Source organism: Setaria viridis, chromosome 1 (assembly GCF_005286985.2).
Source record: "Setaria viridis chromosome 1, Setaria_viridis_v4.0, whole genome shotgun sequence".
Classification (NCBI taxonomy): domain Eukaryota; kingdom Viridiplantae; phylum Streptophyta; class Magnoliopsida; order Poales; family Poaceae; genus Setaria; species Setaria viridis.
Window position 1 is genome coordinate 19,530,081 of NC_048263.2, and position 19,982 is coordinate 19,550,062.

Sequence of the window (19,982 nt, forward strand, 5' to 3'; positions counted from 1 at the left end):
AAAAAGGTGATAGGATAGCGGAAAGTGTAAATATTTCTGCGCTTTTTTGTGGACTATAGGTGATGAACACGAACTGAATCTAAAGGGGAAACATGATAGTATACCTCACGGCTAACCTGGAATCCTTATACCACTTGATGTAGCACTGGCCTGATCTTCCGATAGGTATAGATAAACTCGATTTGGTGGAGACTCGACATTGACGATACGGCTTCAAATTAAACACGATCCGAACCGTGCAACCGCTACACCGCTGCTCCGTTGGTTATCAACCAAGCACAACTTGATTGACCTCGCCGAAAAGGCTTTCCTTGCAAGTGAATCGAAGAACACAAGCAAGAGAACGGTAAACACGCAATATGAAATTGCAAATATGGATGAAGCAAAGATTAATATGGGGTTCAAGCTCTCGATTCGAATGGACTAATCGTCATAGGCGAGGAGAACAAAAACAGGGGCCCTGGATCATTGTAAACAAATTTGTCATCACAATTACAATGAATCAATCTCAGTTTCTCGATGGAAAACTAGAACTAAACAAAACCCGAGTTCTAAAGGTGGCGACTACTGAGTTTTATTCCCAAAGGGGCATCCTAGGGTTTGGGGCAACCAGGGGGGAGGCACCCACAACATGGGCTTAAGGCCTGACACGATATAAGGCCAAGTTGGTCCAAACAGGTGACGCAGCACTTTGTTGTGGTCACACAGAATGATCCATGAACCTTCTGGAGCTAGGACTAGAACCAAAAGAATGGCGTCATCATCCACTTTCCAACGCATCAAAGAACATCTCATTTCGATGTCGTATGAGGGAGATATGGCCAAAACCGTGCAGGGGTGTCGGCTAAATCCGAACCGAACGCGACAACCAAGTTGGTGACGACTTGTGACTTTGTGAAGACCATGACTTGTGTGTGTCCAGCAGGGCGATGTCCTCATCAAGACAATGGCACAATGTAGTGGCGAAAACTTCTGGTGCCGTCTGCAATGTAGACCTAGGAGCCGAAGACAAACATCGTGCCTTCTTCGAACGCAATGGTTGGCTTGATGATGACTTGTGCCATCGAGTTCGACAGCGGATTCTCGATGAGATCCCCTACCTGGCGCGCTAGCTGTCGGTGTTTAGACCCAGCAACCTACCGAGGGGGTGCCCAAGGTAGTGTTTTGGTTGGTGGGGCTCGTCAAGATCAGGAACTCAAAGGTAAACGCTGACACACGATTTAGACAGGTTCGGGCTGCTGAATAGCATAATACTAATACCCTACATCATGTATGTTGTATTGCATTGGTTGTATTGAATTGCTTTGGAGGGGGTCCCTGCCTCTCCTTATATACACGGGGGCAGGGTTACAGGTCGATTGGTTACAAGAATACTAGTCGGATACGACTAGAGGAATCCTACTCTTATTACAGCAAGTACTTTCCTAATCCTCGACTAGTTCCTACCTTTCCATGTAGACTATGTCATCCTGCGCCATGGTCTCCATGTCAGATGTGTCTCAGTGTCCAGTCCAAACTTTCTGGTAAGCCCATAGATGTATGTACGACAACCATCGCCCTGGCGTTCCCAGCATGGATTGGTTTAATACATGATCTAAGTATGAAAAGAGGATGTTAGTTGCTCCTCCGCCCCAAATTATAGGTCGTTTTGGTTTTTCTAGGTTCATAGCTGTTTGTATACATCTAAATATATTATATGTCTAGATGCATATAAACACCTAGGAATCTACAAAAGCCAAAACAACTTATAGTTTGAAACGGATGGAGTAGTCGTGGATCTTACCATCGCAAGATAATGCTAAACTCTCTGTTTTAATTTATCAAATTTTCTTTATTTTATCAGTCCACTTAACAGCCCACATATTACCACTAATGAGAATGGTAGACCTAGCCATAACACCCTTGGTTTGGCAAATTATTATACATTTTCCATGACATATAGGCGACAAGTGCCTAGTGTCTCCTTTCAAAAGAGGCATTTAAATTTAGAACTTATAAAAAATAAACATATTTATAAAATGGTGTAGGATTAGAATACTGAGTAGAGTGAATACTTAAAAACACGATACTAAGCAAATTTAGTTAGAGTCACAAAAGAAATTCTTTTTCTACTCTTTTCTAAACTTGGTGAGGGTCAACCTAGGATGATAAGATAGATATAGTTCAATCTCTAAAATTGTAAATGCTCAAAGTAAATTGCAATAGTGAAATTAAACAAGAGAATCGTGGTATCGATGACTTGCCAGTCACTCCTAATCCACGTTGAGGTGGATTCAATGTTTCAACTGCTACTCTATCAAAGGCACTGTTTGATGTGTTGAGCCGGCTTGGATCAAAAAAGGAATCCACACATTGATTAGTGTTGTTCTTCACTGCTCCGATGAGAGGTTAGCACAAAAACCTCACATAAGGAAAAATAGACTCCTTCACAGTCTTCTCGAAGGACTCTACAACCTCCAAGCCATCTAGAAGGCGGCAACATCCAAGAGTAATAAGTAGATGATGCTTGCTTGAAAACTCCCTAGTACCTCAAAACTCAAACTCGTAATGCAACGCACTAGGATGCTCTTAATCTCATAAAGAATTCAACCTCTTAGCAAATTGAGTGGGAGAGATGAGAATTATGCCTCAAGTATGTCAAGAAGGATTTTCAATGTGCCAAGAGACCTCACCCATAACCAAGCATGAGGTATATATAGAGCAACCCTCAAAATTATGTCGTTCCATTCAATTTCCATCCAGACAATACGTCGTTCAACCCAAGCACTATTTTTGTAATAAATGCGTGTCGGTGGTGACCATGACAAGGTTGGTGGCCCTTACAATGCCGGACAATCCGCCGTTCATCGTGACAAATCATACAGAATCATTTTGGTTTTGTCCAAGTTCCAATTTACCACAATGGACTGTCATTTGGTCAATTTTTGCCCGAACTCAAAACCATGTAAGGTTATGTCCAAACTTAGAAGTTAGTAGGCGGACTGTCCGCCCTAGGAGGACGAACTTTCCGCCCAGCATAGGACATTCACTAGATCTGTGTAAATGTTAGCATTGTTAGGCAGGCTGTTTGCGTGCTCTTACCGAATGTCAGCCATTGTGAGGTTTCGTCTTCCCAGTACCTCACCTGATCTATCCACAAACAATTGTTTTTCTTTTTGAAACTTTTCCACAAACAATTGTTAGTCGGCAAACTGTCCGTCATCCATGACGGGACTGTCCACGTTAGCTCGACAGATCAAAGTCAATTTTTAGCTAAGTCAATTTGATTCTCAGCCACAAGAGGTTGGATAGTTTGCCGTTAGGAACCAGCTGGCCATTCACAAATATGCTTTCAAAACTATTCTTCACTCTTTTTTTTCCGAACCCAGTGCAACTGTTGAGCAAAGTGGTTTTATAGAATCGTCAAGCAAATGAACATCGACCCTTCTTGATAGTATGGCTACCTATCCTATTAATCCGATCAATTATCATCCTCTAAACATCTTTTGACCGGTAAAATAGACAACCTATACTTGAAGCTCAATTCTTCAATTATACATTTGTGCTTTCCACTGTGAATCTCAGTTGAAGCTCAATTCATCTCTGGGACTAACATATACTCATATGTCGCATGAAATTGTTGCTCCACAAATGTTGCTATTAATTATCAAAATTCAAATTAGGGTCTACACGCTTTCAAAAGGTACCCAAGATCTTGGGCCATTGCTGGCTGTAAAACAAGATAAAACTAGCAAGATCTTCAAACACACTCGAGTATATTTAAATAATTTTTTTCAAGATTTAAGAATATATTTTTAAGTGGGTGGAATTTTTTTTGTTGAATCAGGAACAAAATTCAATGTTTAGAAGAAAAGCTATATGTTTGGGTTTCCATAAAAAATATTTATTTTATAAGAAAAATATTTGTAGCTTAACTATAAGAAAATGTTATTTAAGTGGGACAACATGTAGGTAGAACAAATCATGCAAGCAAGTGGAAAAAGGTACATCTTGTTTGTTTGAGAAAAATTATTAAACTAAAACAACAAAAAATTATTCATGCAACAAAATACTTATGGATCAAAGAATACATGTCGTGTTTTCCGAATTTGACTCTTACTGAACGGGGAACGGGTGAGCCTTGCCTGGTTTTCCACAACTAGAATATTAGTATAGCAGAAGGCCTCGTGTGTCCTCAACGCTCCCTCCCCCCGGGTCGTCTTCGGATCGCCTTCTTTTTCTCTCACCACCATAGTTATTTTGCTCGAGCTAGCTTAAAGCATAGGTTACTCACAACCTTTATGTTTTCGTTAAAATTATAAGAGTCCATCAGATGAAGGAAAGGAGGAAACGAGATGCTACATATGCAATCTCCACGTGGATTTCTTCTCACAATTTTTCAAATGATACGAAGAGATCTGTAGCCTGGTGGTTTCAAATGATACGAAGAGATCTCTAGTCTAGTGGTTAGAGCATATGAATATCATTTAACATGTCTAGCTTCAACTCCCCGTAGAAGCAAATTAAACAGATTTGGGATAAAATATTATAAAAAAGGTTGGACTTTCCGACTTCGGTCAATTTTTTTTTCAAATGATAGTTATCTGTCCATGATTTTATTATTGGTACTTACAACTATAAAGTTTTATGAAATAGGATTATAAAATCGTATATGACATATAAAAAGCCTTAAAAGTTGAAAGCACATACTCCATTCGTTTTTAAAAATAAATATATGGGACCATTAACGTTTTGCTCAAATTTACAACAATATTTATTTACACAATTAGTTAAGTAAAGTAAAATAAGTATCACTAGATTTATATTAAATATTTTTTTAAGATTTGACTTTTAAATTTATTTTTCATCGAGCGAGGCACTAGTGGTGACTCCATTGATTTGCTAGATCAATCTATTAGATGTGCTTATAGTAGTAGGATTTGTGTGAATGTAATTATAGGAAGAGGGTGTGTGTGCATTTATGTGAACATACATGTTTGAAAAATCAAGCGAACCAAGAAAGTTATTATCGTATTACGAATAGAGGTCATATAAATTAAATAAACATTGCAGATGCGCAGTTATAGTTTTATTAGTTCAAATTAATTCAAAAACCTCCCTCCATTTCAAATTGTAGTCGTTTTGACTTTTCTAGATACATAATTTTTGTTATACACTTATATATATTATATGTAGATACATGTAAAATCTATGTATTTAAAAAAGTCAAATACATCTTTAGAAAAAAAATTAGTTTTTTTTAAGGACCTGAACGCCCGCAAACAAGAGGACAACCTACATCGATTCAATTCCTGCTTCCAGCCTTCCAGAGTTCCAGTAATCCAGTCGGGCTCTCTCTCCCCTTCGACAATCGACGCCGTCCTCTTCCCCGTGCTCCGGTGGTCTGCATCCCCACCAGCCCTGTCGGCCGCCGGCCATCTGTCGCCGCCTGTGAGCACGCGAAGGCGGACCACCCAGCTGCCAAGGGTTTCTCCCCCTCCGGAGGCGAAGGGGGAGTGAGAAGCACCGGGAGGATGGCGAGCGTGTACATCCCGGTGCAGGGGACAGAGGAGGAGGTCCGGGTGGCGCTGGACCAGCTCCCCCACGACGCCTCCGACATCCTCGACATTCTCAAGGCCGAGCAGGCCCCGCTTCACCTCTGGCTCATAATCGCGGTACGTCTCCCCTTCCCATCTCTCTAATGCTCGGAGTCCCAAGAATTCCCCAACTCTCCTTGGGATTCTTCTTCGAATTTCTAGGCCTCCTTGATGTGGGGACTGATTCTATGGGGCGGTGTCGTGGTTGCCCACCCTTGCTTCCTGTTTGTTCCCACGATTTGCGCTGGAATTTCTAGGGCTAGGGTCCCGTTTAATTTTGTGCTTCCATATGGCTTTGGGAGGATGCAGCTGATCTTGATGATTGCTGTTAACTTGTTAAAGTACATTTAAGTTGTTAGTCATATTAGCTTTGGTCTGGTTCTGCAAGGTGAACATTCTCAGTGAGGGAGAAGGTAACCGGTGATGTCCCAGAAATTGCAACCCGATAGCACCATTGTCATCTTTGGACAAATAACTTGTGCTAGTGTTTCATTCGCCTAGCTCTAACATGCATTCCAGCTTCACCTCTTTGGGCAAAACATTAAAAAGAAACAAAAGCTCCCAAAATAACGACATGAAAAGCAATTACAAGTAATGCTGTACCCTGTAGTATTTTTGTGGCATCTTTTGGTTGTTTATTCATATATAGCCTGCCTCTAAAGATTGCATGGCTGTTCATGAGTTGAATCTTGTTAATCTTCTTTTAACACAGAGAGAATACTTCAAGCAAGGAAAGATAGAACAGTTCCGTCAGATTCTAGAGGAAGGATCTGGTCCTGGTTAGTTTCTTTAATGCTGTCTGTAGTTTTTATTATTGAACCGAATAATATTTGATTCTGCCTTGCTAGTTCTATTCTTGACTATTCCTTGAAAGCCCCTGACCTATTTATCTGTATCTTGTTGAATCACCCCTTTATCTTTGCAGAAATCGATGAGTATTATGCCGATGTGAAGTATGAACGAATAGCAATCCTTAATGCTTTGGGTGCTTTCCATACTTTCTTGGGAAAGGTTGAGAGAGCACCACAGAAGGAAGCACATTTTAAAGATGCCACTCAATATTACAATAGAGCATCAAGGATAGATGAAACAGAACCTTCTACGTGGATTGGAAAAGGTTCCACTTTTTTGAACATTTTAAATCTATTACATATGTTTTGTTCTTTTGTAGCTTTCTGTACACTGTCACGTGGTTGTATAATGAATGATTAAACATTGGATGCACATGGGGGGAAATAGGAAAGGGCCCTTTTGTAGTTACAAAATTCACTACTACAAGTATTTGCCACATCATAGTTCATTCTTAATATGATTGAGCAGCTGTTATTATTTCGATACTGTTGCCTGATATTGTTATTGATTTTGGGATATAACTATATGTGTTACTTCCTCTGATTCAAAATAGATGCCATTCTCTCAAAAGACACGCCATCTAGAAATTCTATCACTATCACAAATAAATGGTACATTGTTTGAGGAAAACAAATAAACGATGCATCACTTTCCAATGTAGTGTAAATGAGGTAATAGGGCCATTTTATTCACTTTCTTATTGCTTGTGCGCAACTCTAAAATGTCATGTATTTGAATCAGAGGGTGTAATTATTTTCGATAACTGCATTTGCCTTTGAGCATGTATGCCCAGCTGCATGATTAGTAGTACCTTCAATGCCTTTTTCCAGCATACTACTTCATTTTGGATGATTACAGATTACTCCTTAGTTTTTGTTGATGTTCTTACCAGATTGGAGCTTTCAGTATGCTGATTTATTGATGTTCCTCTGCAGGTCAACTCTGTGTGGCCAAGGGTGAGTTGCAAATGGCGTCTGACTCATTCAAGATTGTGTTGGATGAAGATGGAAACAATTTTCCGGCTCTACTTGGTCAGGTGATTTCCTTTAGGTTGTTGAAGTGGTCAAATCATAGTGAAATATGGTACTTTCAAATTGTTGGTACTTTGAAATTGTTTCTTGTGTGGAGGTAAATGCTGATGCTTATATTTTGGACTTGGTTTGTTATAATTTGAGCGGTTTGTTATAATTTGAGCCAATGGAAGTGTCATCATGATATGTGTTTCTACAAAAGTTTAATCATATCTTATCTTAAAATTTAAGAATTGTTGACAATTTAATTCCATGCCTTCTCATTGTTTGTTAAATGCTTGCTGTTTCATTCAAACTAGCTATTCCTTGTCCTACTCTTTAGCATGTGATAAATGATGACATGACTTGCTTGGATGAGTTCAAGGCCAGGGTTTAATCGAGGCAAGGCCATAGTAGTCTAAATTTTGGAACCGATTAACAGAAGTTTGGATTCATAAGGATATCTTCTTAATTAAACAATGTTTCCTAACTAACCAAACATCAGACGTGATAACCAAGTCTATTATTTCTACCATATGCTGTGTGCTGCTGCTACAGTGACAAGCCAACTTGTGCTCTGGTTCTGGGTGCCAAGCTTTGACGTTCTTTGTTTTCTGGGCGCCATATAAGTATATAATTATTTATTGATATATTTGATATTTATTCATATCCTATTTTAATGTTCAAACTTGTTGCAACAGGCCTCTGTTTACTTTTTGATGGGTGAAGCAGAGCAGCAGCACAAAAAATCCCTGGAGCATTATAGGAACGCACTAGACCTCTACAAGGTTGAGCAAATTACTTTGTTGACCGTTGATAGTGCTGCATGTTTATGACACACTGACATTCCCTGTTGAATTTTGTACACTTAGCGAGCTCTGCGAGCATATTCTGATTGTCCTGCTGCTGTAAGGCTTGGCATAGCCTTTTGCCGATATAAACTTGGACAAGTAGAAAAAGCTCGGCAAGCTTTTCAGAGAGTTTTACAGGTAAGCCCTATTTCTTGCGTTGGGCAGAAATTTTGAATCTAAGGTAAGTACAATGCCTTCACCAATTGAACTTAACGTTACAGCTGGACCCTCAAAATGTTGATGCTTTAGTGGCAGTAGCAATCATGGACTTGCAAACAAATGAAGGTACATGCTCTGCACAAGTAAGAGGTTACAATCTGAATGTTGCCTTTCCTCCCTTGTTTCTAATTCAACTGTTGCAACTTCCTTATAGCTGGTGGGATTCGCAGAGGAATGGAGAAAATGAAAATAGCATTTGAAATTTATCCTTATTGTACATTGGCACTCAACCACCTTGCGAACCATTATTTCTTTACTGGCCAACATTTTGTGGTTGAACAATTGACTGAGACTGCTCTCTCTTCAAGCAATCATGGACTACTGAAATCACATGCTTACTATAACTTAGCCAGATCATACCACAGTAAGGTAACATATCTACCAAACTAATATGATGTTCTTTTACTTGCTTCTTTGTTCAAATTTTGGATATTAAGAATAATTCCCCACACCTAGTCATGCATATATTTGATATTTAATAAAATTCAGGGGGACATTGAGACTGCTGGACGATATTACATGGCATCTGTTAAAGAAATCAGTAAACCACAAGACTTTGTGTTACCATATGTTGGTCAGTTTCTCGTGCACTTGTTTTTATCTTTTACATTTTTACGGTTTTTTTTCTTCATAACTTCTCAGCATACATGCCCATGCTTTCATCAGATATGAAGATATATTTATTATCTAAATTGCTCTGATTCCTACTTGTGAGTTGTGATATTCTGATGATTTAGATGCATTGAATTTTTAGTGGACTTATAATGAGATGTTCTATGTGCTAACTAACTTGATTAGATTGTTCAATTTTTTAGGATCCTTTTTGATTAAATTGTTCCCTAACATCTGTTACATGTTACCTTGATTCTTCTTTGTTTTGACCCTATGATCATCATTAGTGGACCAATATCTGCTAGTAGATCTGAGCAACACTTATATTTTGTGCAGAATTATATTTATGCTTTGAACTCTAAATTTGATGCCTTTATTTTCAAACTACAGCCCAATGAAACATAATATGCTGTTTCTACAAATAGTTCTGGATGTAGAAGGATAAAAGATGAAGCTTTTCCATTAAAAAAGCATATGTTAAATAATTATCTGTAGAATCAGGTATTCCCTCAAGGTGCAAGTCAGGTTGGTTCATGTTTGTATTAGAAGTCCATAATCAGCACTGAACAGTAGCACGCCATGAGCCAGCACGCACGCGCATGTTGTGTCTATTTTGCTGTTCCTTAGCACCGAGCCAATGAACCATTAAGCACAATATAATATCCTTAGACTAGTTAATTTGAGCGCTTTTGTGTAATAGAAATTGAACAGCTCCAACTCCAGCCTGACAATAGACTAACTATGGGTCTGTTTGGGATGGCTCCACTCCACAACTCCAGCAACTCCAGCAAAAAATTCAGCCAAACACCCCAGCTCCAAAACTCCATGGAGTTGCCAACTCCATGGAGCTGTAGTGCAAATGGGGGTGGAGTTTTAGAGCACCTCTTTTGCTGCTCCAAAACACTCTCTTTTAAACCTCCTCATTGAGTTGGTGGGTAATTACCCACCCATGCCACTCGTTACACAAAAATAACGTTTCGTTCTTTTCCTCTGATAGCCCCCGCGCCTGTTTTTCTCGGGACCCGGCGCCAATGTTTTTTTCCGCCGCCGCCTGCACCATTCTCCCGTCGCCGCGCTAGGGTTTCGGCCGGCCAACCCCCGCCGCCGCCCTACCCCTGACGCCGGTGGCCCGAGCCCCATTGACCGGCCGCCTAGCCCCGCTGTCCTTCTCGGAGTGGGGAACATTGCGTCGAGCTCGCTGCCGTCCTCCTCGTCCATGGCCGCCATGAACCGTGACAGTAGATCGGCGGCCGGCCAACCCCCGCCGCCGCCCTACCCCTGACGCCGGCGGCCCGAGCCCCATCGACCGGCCGCCTAGCCCCGCTGTCCTTCTCGGAGTGGGGAACATTGCGTCGAGCTCGCTGCCGTCCTCCTCGTCCATGGCCGCCATGAACCGTGACAGTAGATCGGCGGCATCCCCATCGTCGTCGAGGCCGTTCTTCTGACGCGCCTCCTTTGACTCAACGACCCGCCCCTCTGCGGCGGCGTCATCCGGGAGCGGCAGGAGCCCGCGCCGCAGGTGGGCTGCGAGGATGCCGTCGGCGGAGCGAGCGGGACGAGAGGCGGCCGTCGGCGGCGAAGAGGCTGTCGCTGAAGAGCTCTGCCGTCGCGCCGCAGAAGATCGCGCCTAGCTCCACCTCCCACCACGGTGATGGCCTCTGCCGTGAGCTCCCTCGCCCCCACCACCACCTGTGCGCACGCTGGCCGCTTCCCCGCCTGGCTTCTTGCGGCCTGCTTCGCGCCGCGCCGGCGTGCGCCTCTCGTCGTTGGGGCCCGAGGCTCTGGGCCGTGCTGGCGTTCAGCTGGCCGGTGCTGGGGCGGATTAACGAGTGGCTGGCGATGGTGTGGTTCGTGTCCGCACTCGCCGTTGAGGCAGCTTGCGGTGACGGTGTCCTCGCGCAGGACTGCAACAGCGCCGGCCTCGTGTGGTTCGCGTACACTGGTCCCTCCCTCCCCATCGTTTCTTTCTTCTAGGTTGCTATGAACTCAGTTCGCCGGAAAAAGAGAGGGAGGGAAAGACGGAGTAGAGGAATGGAATGGTTGCTGCGAACTCGGTTCGCCAGAAAAAGAGAGGGTGGGAAACGCGGAGCAGAGGAATGGAACGGAAAAAAAAGAGATGGAGTCTGGGGAAGAAGAAGATGGGATAGAGAGGATGACAAGTGGGACCTGAATTGGGGGCAACAATGGCAATCCACACTGAAATTGGTTTTTTTTTGGAGCTGAGAGTACCCATCTAGCCAAACACCCCATTTTAGTTCTGGAGTTCTAGAGTCGAGTCAACTCCACCTGAAGTTCTGGAGTGGAGCAGCTTCACTCAGAGCTGGAGTCATGCCAAACAGGGCCTACATGACATACACAACTATGATTTCTAATTTTCAATCTTATTCCCTAGGTCCACCAATGTCATTTTGGAGCACTTTATTTAGTTTCTGTTTGTAACACAATATGATCTGAACCAGGACTTGGTCAAATACAATTAAAATTTGGAGACTTCAAAAGTTCACTAACTAGCTTTGAGAAAGTGCTGGAGGTACACCCTGAAAATTGTGAAAGTTTGAAGGTAATGCATATTCATTTAATTGGACACTGTGTTCATCTATTTGTAACATATTGTTTTATTTATGAAATAAATTTATGTTTACTCTTCTAGGCTATTGGGCACATACATGCAAAATCTGGTGAAACTGAAAAAGCTATAGAAACCTTCAAGAAAGTTACCCGGATTGACCCCAAAGATCATCAGGTACTAATTTCTGCTGTAATATATTTTTTAGCATTGCAAAATCATAATCTTGTAAGTGCTTTCCAAGATGATACTGATGTAATTTTCAAATCTCCAATCTGGCTATAAAAGAAAATATTGTGGCCAAGATAGTTTGGCTGCGCACAACCCAAAATATCACTTTACTGTGACTGGAAGGAATATTGTGTATGATCATTTTGAAATGTCTTATCATATAGAGCTTCAGGAACGAGGCGTAGTTTGTGTGAGAGGCTTCTTTCAAATGATGAATCCATGTCCTTCCATGGATCTTGAAATGCTGATGATTAGAGAATTGGAATGCTAGCGTCTTACAGTTAGTTTGTTGCAGTCCGTTTGATCTGGTCCCCAAAAGACACACACCACATTGGCCCTAATGTGTAATTTTAATTTCTCTAAACATGTTCTATCGCTATTAATTATTAGTATATATAATGACAAACTTATTTTACTTGTGATAGTGATTTATCCATTTTTTTTTACCCTTGTAGTTGCGTCAACTCCAGTTACATGCTATATTTGTTGTAGGAAAGGATAGACATTCATACCAGGCTTGAAATATGTAAAATGGGCATTATTTTGTTGTTTAGATGATTTTTCCTCTTGACTATTTTTGTGCGCCACTGAGCTATACTTTTAGGACTGACTAAAGTGATGTATCTGGTATGAAGCATCACTGGATGATGAGTGTGTCAGAGTGATAAACCAAAAGTTTAATAAAGCTAAGTAGATGGAAGCTGTGATAATTTTTTATTTCAATCTCAGATTTTATGAGTTTGGTGTTTATTCTGTTACTTTGTGTTCTTGTTCAGTCCTAGTTGCAATAACCCAAGTCGATGAAATCACTTTGCAGGCATTTGTGGAACTTGGTGAATTGTTGGTAGAATCTGACTGGGCTGCTGCTATGGAATACTTGAAGACGGTAAGCTTTTCAATTGGCTGTTTAGTGTTGGGTTTGAGTTTTATTCATTTGACTGATATCATATTCTAGTGTAGTTCTGTATAAATTACTATGACCCCCCTCCCATTCTTTCCAATCAAAACATGCACATGTTTTTGACATAATTAATCATGAAAAATTAGCTTCATGAGCTCTGTTTCCCTTAACTGTATGACTGAAGACATAAAGAACTGCTAGTGCTTGAGATTTATTTAGTTCTGTATTCCTTCTGCATGTATTTTTACTGTCTTCTTCCTTTATGTGTTTTTTTTTCTCAACTGTGGAGTAAAACAGCTTTGCTCTCTCAGAATCTGAGTTTTAGATTGTGCTACATCATATCCTTGGCATGATTATTCACAAAGTTTTAGGTGCATCAGCATGATGAACCATGGACATAGTAGTTACATGGGCTGGTGTTTCTCTAAGTTGGTCTACCAGTTTATGCTCTGCTTCTTGTCAAAGCTAATAAGTTGTTGCATCCTTTTCACTTTATCTTGTTAGTGCTGACTGCTTGCCTCTGTTTTTGGGTACACTGCACACCCCGTTCTGCTTCATTCTTAGAATATGAAATCTTACTTAGTGCTTCACAGGCCCGTAATCTCCTCAAGAAGGCAGGGGAGGATGTTCCTGTTGAGTTGCTCAATGGAATTGGACTTCTTCATTTTGAGAAGGGAGAGTTTGAGGTTTGCTTACTGCACACTCGAATATTATGATCTATCATTGATACATGGCACTACCCTTATTAATTGTACTTTCAGATGGCTGAACAAAGTTTTAAGGAAGCACTAGGTGATGGTCTTTGGGTTTCAATTATGGATGGGAAAGTAGGTAGCTCTATGGTCAACTGGAGTGGTCAGTATAAGGATCAGAGTTTCTTTCACCAACTTGAAGAGGAAGGTGTGCCTCTTGAGTTACATTCAAATAAGGTCACCACACTGTTTAATTATGCAAGATTACTGGAAGAACGTCATGATTCTGTCAGAGCAAGCCTCTTTTACCGTTTCATTATTTTCAAGGTACTCCTGCTCCTGTCCCTTCTGAAAGCTCATGATGGCACACATGCACTGATCATCTTTCATATGAAAGATAAAAGAATAGTTTCATGTCAAAGCCAGATGTTTTGTGTTTTCAAATATTTGCACTTCTCCCATTCACAAAAGCTTGACGCTTCTGACCAAATTATGCAAAGTAATGCATCATGCTTTGGACACGATTTATGAATACCAGAAGAATAAATGGTGAGGCATTGAAGTTTGAGACATCAAGTTGCATAAGTAATAAAAGTAGTATTGGAAATAAGTGTACCTCTCAAATGTTAAAATAACTATATTTTTGAGTGTTTTTCTTCCAAAGGTGCTGTCTACTTGTGAATGGGGGTAGTAATTGCACTGGCTTCCTAATGAAATACTAAAATATATTTCTATAGCATTGTGTTTGTTTAAGTTGGATTTCCTGTGCAGCAATGAAAATTATCTCCTGCATCTTTTGTGTTGTGCTATAATTCCCTTGTTTTTCAATAACAGTACCCTGACTACATAGATGCCTACCTGAGGCTAGCGGCTATTGCGAAACAAAGAAACAATGCCCAACTGAGCATTGAACTGGTATGATCAATGCTTCTGTTTCATTTCTTTTGGTTTAATTGAGAAAACTATTAATGTTTTTGTTTTTAGGTAGGTGATGCTTTAAAGATAGATGAGAAGAACTCGAATGCGTTGTCTATGCTTGGAAGTCTTGAGCTCCAGAGTGATGAAACCTGGCTTACCGCAAAGGAGCATTTCCGTAATGCTAAGGAGGCCACCAAGGGAGATGCCTACTCTTTGCTTCAATTGGTATGTAAGCTGATTTCACTTAAGGAAATTTGTTGACACTATGAAACAGTTTACAACAATAATGGGCTTTTAACCTTGCTAAGATTGTTCATTTTCATCAGGTTTCTCAAACTATATGTAAATAAAACTGGTGAATCAGAATTTGGTCTAAGTTCTAGTGGCTGTAATTTGAACTGAGCTGTACAGACAATAGCTAAAGGCTATTTTGCCCCTTTGGCCAAAACAAATCAGCTGGCGCAAATCCTCATGTCATTTCAGTGGTGCTTCTGCCCAGTTAAAGTGGAACTGAAAATGTGAACTCATTTAGTGACTCATGAATCAGTAGTTGCATTTACAGCAACAGACAATTTCATGTAGCATTTGCATGTTTCTACTTAAAAGTTTCACATCTATGTTGTTTGCCATGCATACTTTTGTTTCAACTTATCAGTTATATGTATTTATTCTTCTTTTGATGAATGCCTTTTAATTTTATTGAAGGGGAACTGGAATTACTTTGCAGCCAATCGCCCTGAGAAAAAGGCCCCGAAATTTGAGGCTACTCATAGGGAGAAAGCCATGGAACTCTATCAGAGTGTATGCTGCTTTACGCTTTCATTTCCAATGTGTTATTTGTACCAGTTAAAATGGATGGCTCACTATTATGAAATTTACATTACACCCTATCAGATTCTTCTTTCATTTAAATGCTCAATTCATGTGGCATATCTTTTTTGTTCCTGCGTATATTAGTTTTCCCTAATGAGATAAGATTGCAAAAACTTTCCTATGTTTTTTTGGATGAATAAAACTTTTCTTTGTTGAAACTGCTAGGACTCCCTCCGTTCCATATGTTTGTCCATGGCCTCAGGAGAAAATGTTTCAATTGTTTATCCATTGAGGGTATAGAGTGTAGTTGTTGCAGTATTTCCACTCACTACCTCTAATTAAATGCTTTGAGAAATGAGAAGTTGGTTGTTCATATTATTTAATAGGGGTATGGGTGGTCATTTCACATCGACTTTTACATGGAACTACTACTGCGCATGGTAACATTGCAGAACGGAGGGAGTAATATAACCCCCCTCAGAAGTCAATCTGCTTTTATAACCATTTATATTCTATTGAATTATCTGGGGCTTGCTGCCAATACAGCTTGAACGTCTACTTAGCTTTCTTATGCTAGTATATCCATTTGCAACTCCAGTCACCACATATGGTATCTGATATTTCTAGCCTGCAACTGGATTTCAATTGAGAAAAGGAATTTTTATCTCAAATAGTGGAAAATGGCCTCATACGTTGTTGCTTGCTGGGAATTTACATATTTCTTTTGGGGAACTGTTGGATTAATCGAAATTAAACTTCTGTAAGCACCTGACTCTTCAACTGGTCGAAGTAGCAAATAGGTACTAGCATTTTTGCGCTTTTTTATCCTTATTTATAGTATAGTTGCATCAATAGCCCCCTTCATTGTTTTGTTGTAATTTTGTTATGAGAGATAACTATCCGACTTGGAATGAGACACCACCTACATTGCATAATATCACTTTGGATCACTGTTTAATTTCCTATTGGAACTTTATCATGGTGAAAGACTGGAAGTTTAGTTTAGGTGCCAGACTGATGCTGGACACGACATTATGTTGGCGCATTTAGTTTTTTGGAGAAGTATAAAAAAGAGCCTGTTATATCGAATAGAATGGTACAATTTGGCTGTCTTTATTTTTTTTTATCTTGAATAAGCCAGAAAGCTGCGATCATTTCATTAAAGTAGAAGACAGAAAACTGTACAACACTAGTCCCTTACAAAGCTTATGTCTACTGCACCACTTAAGTAATAAGAATGACCTGAATTTGTTCAGTATTTCGCTGTCTTTATGCTGATTGCTCAGAACTAAACCATAATATTTTATAGTACCGGAGGTCACTTAAGTGCTAATGTTGCTCACTTTGGGGATTTAAATATATCTTCTAGGTGTTTACAGCTGTAGTGTACTGTACATCTTATTTCATACTTTGAATAGGGTGCTATGTGCAAAGTTCCTCTTGTTTATCAAGTCCCTTAATGGTTCATTCTAATGAAGTTGTACATTTGCCAGCAAGTACTAAAGCAGCATCGTAGTAATATGTTTGCTGCAAATGGTATTGGAATCTTATATGCTGAAAAAGCCAAATGGGACGTTGCTAAGGAGTTGTTTACACAGGTCAGGAGGGATGTAAAGTTCATTGTTCCATGTTGGTGCTGTATATGAACTTTAAATAATTAAGTCAGCAATTTGAAATGAATTAGGTACATGAAGCTGCATCTGGAAGTATATTTGTACACATGCCTGATGTATGGATCAATCTGGCTCATGTATATTTTGCTCAAGGTCATTTTCAACAAGCAGTTAAAATGGTAAGCTCCCTCCCTCGTCTGTGGCACATGCGTCAGCTGTGGCAAAGTTACTAATTCATGCATACACATAAAAATTCTGAGGTGATGTTGCTAATTCTTTCTTGTAGTACCAAAATTGCCTGCGGAAGTTCTTCTACAACACAGATGCAACTATCCTTTTATACCTTGCCCGAACACACTATGAGGCTGAGCAATGGCAAGACTGCAGGAAAACTTTGCTGAGAGCTATACATTTGGCTCCATCAAATTATTTGCTAAGGTTTAATGTAGGTGTGTCAATGCAGAAATTCTCAGCTTCTACTCTGCAAAAGACAAAACGAACAGTTGATGAGGTATGTACTGTTTCTTTTTTTACCTTGTCTCTAATTATTATATATATATACTGGCAATAAAACCTACAAAGTAACCTGTTTGGATCTTGTTGTTTTTTAGAAACCAAGGTATTGGCAAACAGTAGTTTTAGAAACCAAAGACGACTAAAACCATGGTTTAGAAAAAGAGGTCCAGATCTGAGTTTCTAAATCTGAACAGACTGCAGTTTAGCAATGCCATAGTTTTCAGAGTATAAGAATTGTTGCATTGTTGCTTCCAAACATCACAGTTTTCCAAAGCAAAGCATTTTTATAAAACCTTAGTATTGTTTTCAGAATTCCAACAAAACCTTGCATCAAAACAGTGAAACAGGCTTACTGTGATGAAGCTACCTTTCCATGCATTAGTTGCTGCAAATTTCCAATGCTCTGAAATTGGTAGTAATGCTTTCAGCCTTATTTGTATGTGGACCTAGATTGGATTTGCATAGAAATGGGTAATATATATACTGCTCTAACATATGAAATAAAAAGCCCTCATAATTTTTTTTCCTTCATCAAATTTGTCATTTCTTTTGATGACAGCTCTTGACATTGATTTTGACAACTTCATATTATATATTAGTTCATTCATCAGAAGTATTCAATGATTCTCCTTTTACATTTTCTATTTTTAGGTTCGTGCCACAGTCAGTGAACTTCAGAATGCTATTAGAGTGTTCAGTCTGTTGTCTGTTGCATCTACGTACCATTCCCATGGTTTTGACGAGAGGAAAATAGAAACTCATGTTGAGTACTGCAAACATTTGCTTGATGCTGCTAAGGTTCACCGTGATGCAGCTGAGCAAGCTGAGCAGCAAAACAAGCAAAAAATGGAAGTTGCCCGCCAGATTGCTTTGGCAGAGGAAGCTCGCCGAAGGGCAGAAGAGCAGAGGAAATTCCAGGTCTATCTCTTTCTTGAATATTAGCTGCATTTACTTCAATGACATTATTTGTTGTTGAAGTAATCTTGTTAATATAGTATTTTTATTTAACAGTTAGAAAGGAGGAGGGAAGAGGACGAGCTAAAGCAAATAAAGCAACAGGAGGAACACTTCGAGCGTGTGAAGGTATTTTACATGTTATTATGCATAAATTAGAGGAAACTGTTAAAAAATGATGATGTCAAAAGAGGATACTCCATCTCATTAATTCTTGCACATTATCATTCATTTATAATGCTATTTTAAATATGCCACTGAAAACCATGTATGAAATAAGCTACTTCATAGTGGCACGCATATATGAAAAACAATCATTATTTGGAACTTGGAAGTATGAATTATGTTCTTCTGGTCACCTTTTTGTATACTGCAAAAGGTATGTTCCGATATTATATATTTTTTGTTAGGAACAATGGAAAACATCCAGCCACACCCCTGGCAAGAGAAAAGATAGATCCAAGAACGAAGATGAAGAGGGGGTAAGTGAAAAGAGGAGGAGGAGGGGTAATAAGAGGAGGAAGGATCACAAGACAAAGATGCAGTACGGGGAGGAGGGAGAAGATGAATACAGAGATGAACCAGAAGGAGAAGATGACTATGCAAACTTGTTGAGGGATAACGACGGTGACAATTCAGAGAGAGCTCCTGATCACCTTCTTGCTGCTGCTGGTCTTGAGGATTCTGATGCTGAAGATGACATGGTAGGGTTGTGGTCTTTTTCGTACTCAATTTATGTTCATTATTTTTCTATTTACCTTTTCCCTGTTCATGTGTTTTTTTTCGGGTGATACATCTAATATTGATAAGCATTCCATTGGAAAAATTTAGATGCCCACTTCTGCTTATATTTACAGAAAATCAAATTACCTGTTCGATCTAGCTTTTACTGTTTAGGTTCACAATAAGCTACCTATTGCCACGTACTGTTTTCTCCTGCAGGGACATCCTCAATCTGCAATAGAACGGAAGAGACGAGCTTGGTCAGAATCTGAAGATGACGAGCCAGTCCAGAGACCAGCAGCACAAGCTAGCCCGGGCACGAATGATTTGAGTGAATGAAAGAAACAGAGTGAGTGAAGATGATGTTGTACATCATGTTGAATTGTAGCTTAGGGTTGTGTTTGGTTGGCTTCCAACTCACGCCCAAGGTCAGGCGTGCCGAACATGAGGTCAGTGTTTGTTTAGCTTCCAGACTTGTGGCGTGCCGCATCCGTGTAGTGATTTTGTACGCCGAAACTTGCCGAATGTGCGGCGCTCGTTTTGATCGTCTGTAACCGATTGACAGTAATTCTGTAATCCAAAAAATCCTATATCGATTAGTCTGGCAGAGATGACCTAGGTAGTTTGTTTAATCACATCCGTTTTATGAAGGTGTTTAATATGTTTCTCTTATAATGTTACATGGAAACTAATCCTTTTAACTCGTGGCCTATGTTTGTTTTCGCTGGCAGCCCGTTTCTCCCAGTGGCTGTATATTTGTTTTTTCCTCGAACATAAATTAGGCATTAGGAGGTCCAGCAAGCGCGACGCGCTCAAACCTTACGAAGAAGCTTTGCCCCATAAGCTGCGGCCGTGGTGAACTAGTCAGGGATCTCACAAAAGCATAGCCTCGACGCTAGGAGTAGCTCCATTAAGTACGTAATCGATCCAGTGCT

The 19,982-nt window shown here is 40.1% G+C and overlaps 1 protein-coding gene across 1 annotated transcript; it reads left to right on the plus strand.

The window, feature by feature from the left end:
* Nucleotides 1-5,271: 5,271 nt before the first annotated feature.
* Nucleotides 5,272-19,679, plus strand: LOC117849821 (protein CTR9 homolog). The gene is made up of 24 exons (XM_034731518.2): nt 5,272-5,654; nt 6,289-6,355; nt 6,502-6,693; nt 7,364-7,464; nt 8,140-8,226; nt 8,311-8,427; nt 8,511-8,574; nt 8,663-8,877; nt 8,998-9,082; nt 11,580-11,680; nt 11,771-11,863; nt 12,735-12,803; nt 13,412-13,504; nt 13,580-13,837; nt 14,345-14,425; nt 14,495-14,653; nt 15,134-15,229; nt 16,735-16,839; nt 16,926-17,033; nt 17,141-17,365; nt 18,022-18,288; nt 18,382-18,453; nt 18,735-19,028; nt 19,267-19,679. The coding sequence occupies exons 1-24, from the start codon at nt 5,514-5,516 to the stop codon at nt 19,384-19,386; spliced, it is 3,210 nt and encodes a 1,069-aa protein (XP_034587409.1). The 5' UTR covers nt 5,272-5,513; the 3' UTR covers nt 19,387-19,679.
* Nucleotides 19,680-19,982: the final 303 nt, after the last annotated feature.